Source organism: Anastrepha obliqua, chromosome 5 (assembly GCF_027943255.1).
Source record: "Anastrepha obliqua isolate idAnaObli1 chromosome 5, idAnaObli1_1.0, whole genome shotgun sequence".
Lineage (NCBI taxonomy): Eukaryota > Metazoa > Arthropoda > Insecta > Diptera > Tephritidae > Anastrepha > Anastrepha obliqua.
In genome coordinates, this window is record NC_072896.1 from 117,791,762 (window position 1) to 117,794,117 (window position 2,356).

Consider the following 2,356-nt stretch of genomic DNA (forward strand, 5'->3'; position numbering starts at 1 on the left):
CGCTGAAATTTGCCATGTAAGCTTATAACAGTCTTACCAAAAAACAAAAAAAATTATTTTTGCCATATGTCATCCGCGGACCTTTTTATTAATAACGTCTCGTTCATATTTGAGTAGAAGTTACATTAATCACTTTGGATGATTCTTCAACAAATCAACATAAAAAGTTAAAAGTGCAATTAAGTATTTACTTACATCACAAAGAAAGGCACCGCGTTGTAATAATTATATAATTTATTTTATTCTACATAAGTATTAAATAATTTTTAAACATTTTATGCCTAAAATCCTAGTATTTGTTTGCTCTGTTTGCTCTAAAGTTTAAGCTCTCAATCCAGTCTCTTCGCCATTTTATTCGTCGCAGCATTTAAACTACTCAAAAATTCACTGGGCTTCCTTGCATAGACCACAAATAATGTGTAAGGTTTAATGAATTTAAAATTGCTTGCATTGATTTCGCCCTCACACATCTTCATGTTGATTAATGCTTTAACAAAGTCATTCAGAAACTCTTCGTGCTGGATTTCCGGTATTCGCTCCATAAATGAACTGACTGCTTTCACATTGTCTATCACACAGCAATAAAAAATTGTATTAACTCGACTGCACTTCTTCTGCACCCTCACTTACCTTTAAGATTCTGTGTGCCCTCATAAACGAAAATATTTTTCCGTACCTCCACGCTAAAGTCCACAAAACCAGCCTCTTGTAGTAATTTGCTATACTCGGCACCCGGATCGTCGCTATTGTGGAAAGGTGAGATACCGTGCATGGCACCGATCATATATCGACCCCATTTTTCTGTCTTGGACAGTTCTATATACACATCAAAAAAAGGATTGCTTGCTAGAAAGACGAGCAGGCAATCGCCACCGCTATAACGAAGCAATTGGTGAATATTCTGTAAAGCGCACCTAATAGGAAACGTAGTTAGTGAGCGCATAAGTGATTCCCAAAGAAACAAACTTACTTTTGATCCTTCACCCAATGCAGACAATAGGAAGAGGTGACATGATCAAATTGGCCGCGTAGATGTTGTGGTAGCTGTGTGCAAGCGATGTCCAACACCTCGAAATGTGTGCGCTCCGTGTTGCCATAATTTTTACACGCAAAATCCATCATAGGTTCGGAAAGATCTGTTCCCCACATGGCTTCGAATTTATGTGGTAGCAATGGATAGACGAATTCCATTAGCACACTTCCAGGGCCCGAACCAATATCGATGAGTCTGTCGCATCCATCGGCGCGCCATTGCATTCTTTTCATGCATTCTTCAAAGATCTTTTTCGCATCACGGCGCTGCAAAGCACTGGCGTGATGATAGAGAGCAGCTTCATTCATGTTCTCTGTTTTTTCAAAATTCCAAATTGATATCTTTAACGTAAAATATCGATTAGCCGCGAGTGCTGAGTATTAACCGTTTGTCATGAAATTGCACTGAGTGCAGCTTTTTATACCGATCTCAGCTGTGGGCCATACTCACACATATCCGACATAATAAATTAGATTATTATTATATTATGTTAGGGACTGGCTCAGTAGCGACGGGCAGTTGTGAATCAATAACAGCTCAGCGTAAGTGAAATAATTAATTTTAATTTGTTTTAGCAGTAATAATGTGTGATAATTTATTTTATTCTACATATGTGTGTTTGTATGTATGCATATATATTATATAAATGAAAAAACAAACAATCAATTCAAAATTGCTATCACATGGCAATTGCAATCTCATAGGGTGTACCCATACTGATGTTCAATTTTTTTTCTTTTTTTTTCTAGGGAAGCATAAAATCGAAAATGTCAGAAACATTATTAAAAGTGCCGTCACACCAATGGTATGTGGGTCATGCTCCCACTAACCCTATAACATTCCACCGCTCTCAGCTAATTCTTACTGGGACTGCTAAAAACATTATGTACATCAAGGTGAAGCCGTGTTTATGTCTTTTAGACACGCCAGGTACCTGCGTCCAGGTACCTCTCCTAGTTGGTTATGAGGTTCTTACTCTATCAATAGCCTCAATTACTACTTCGAAACCAATAGGACATCGGAAACTCGCAATATAGTTACACTATATCGACTTCTCATCTGTTTGAGTTCGTATTAAGAATTTACCTCACACATTCGTGTTTGTCGTCTGTTTGCGAGTACAATCGACCCCACAGGAGATTTGTTTTCAAATGGCTTCTTTTTCTGACGCATTTTTTGGGTGTTCCTATCGGTCGCATTCGCTTTGCGCTCCCATTCTAAGTTTTGCAGATTTATTAATATCCCTGCTGCAAACTTTTTACTGCTTCCCATTTCTCTTTCGAATTCAACATTTGCGTTGCAAGGTTATCTGGTGTGAGGACA

At 38.0% G+C, this 2,356-nt stretch overlaps 1 protein-coding gene across 1 annotated transcript; it reads right to left on the reverse strand.

Annotated features, from left to right (window-relative positions):
• Positions 1-290: 290 nt before the first annotated feature.
• On the reverse strand, positions 291-1,381 carry LOC129248183 (juvenile hormone acid O-methyltransferase-like). The gene is made up of 3 exons (XM_054887644.1): positions 971-1,381; positions 631-914; positions 291-568 (listed from the first exon to the last, which is right to left on the reverse strand). Exons 1-3 carry the CDS (start codon positions 1,339-1,341, stop codon positions 330-332), a joined length of 894 nt encoding a protein of 297 aa, XP_054743619.1. The 5' UTR covers positions 1,342-1,381; the 3' UTR covers positions 291-329.
• Positions 1,382-2,356: the final 975 nt, after the last annotated feature.

Bases quoted from the DNA above. Each gene is read 5' to 3' on its own strand.
- LOC129248183 (XM_054887644.1), bottom strand. From the start codon at position 1,341: ATGAATGAAGCTGCTCTCTATCATCACGCCAGTGCTTTGCAGCGCCGT. The intron at 915-970 runs GTAAGTTTGTTT...GTTTCCTATTAG, and splicing joins CATTGGGTGAAGGATCAAAA to GTGCGCTTTACAGAATATTC. The intron at 569-630 runs GTAAGTGAGGGT...GCTGTGTGATAG, and splicing joins GGGCACACAGAATCTTAAAG to ACAATGTGAAAGCAGTCAGT.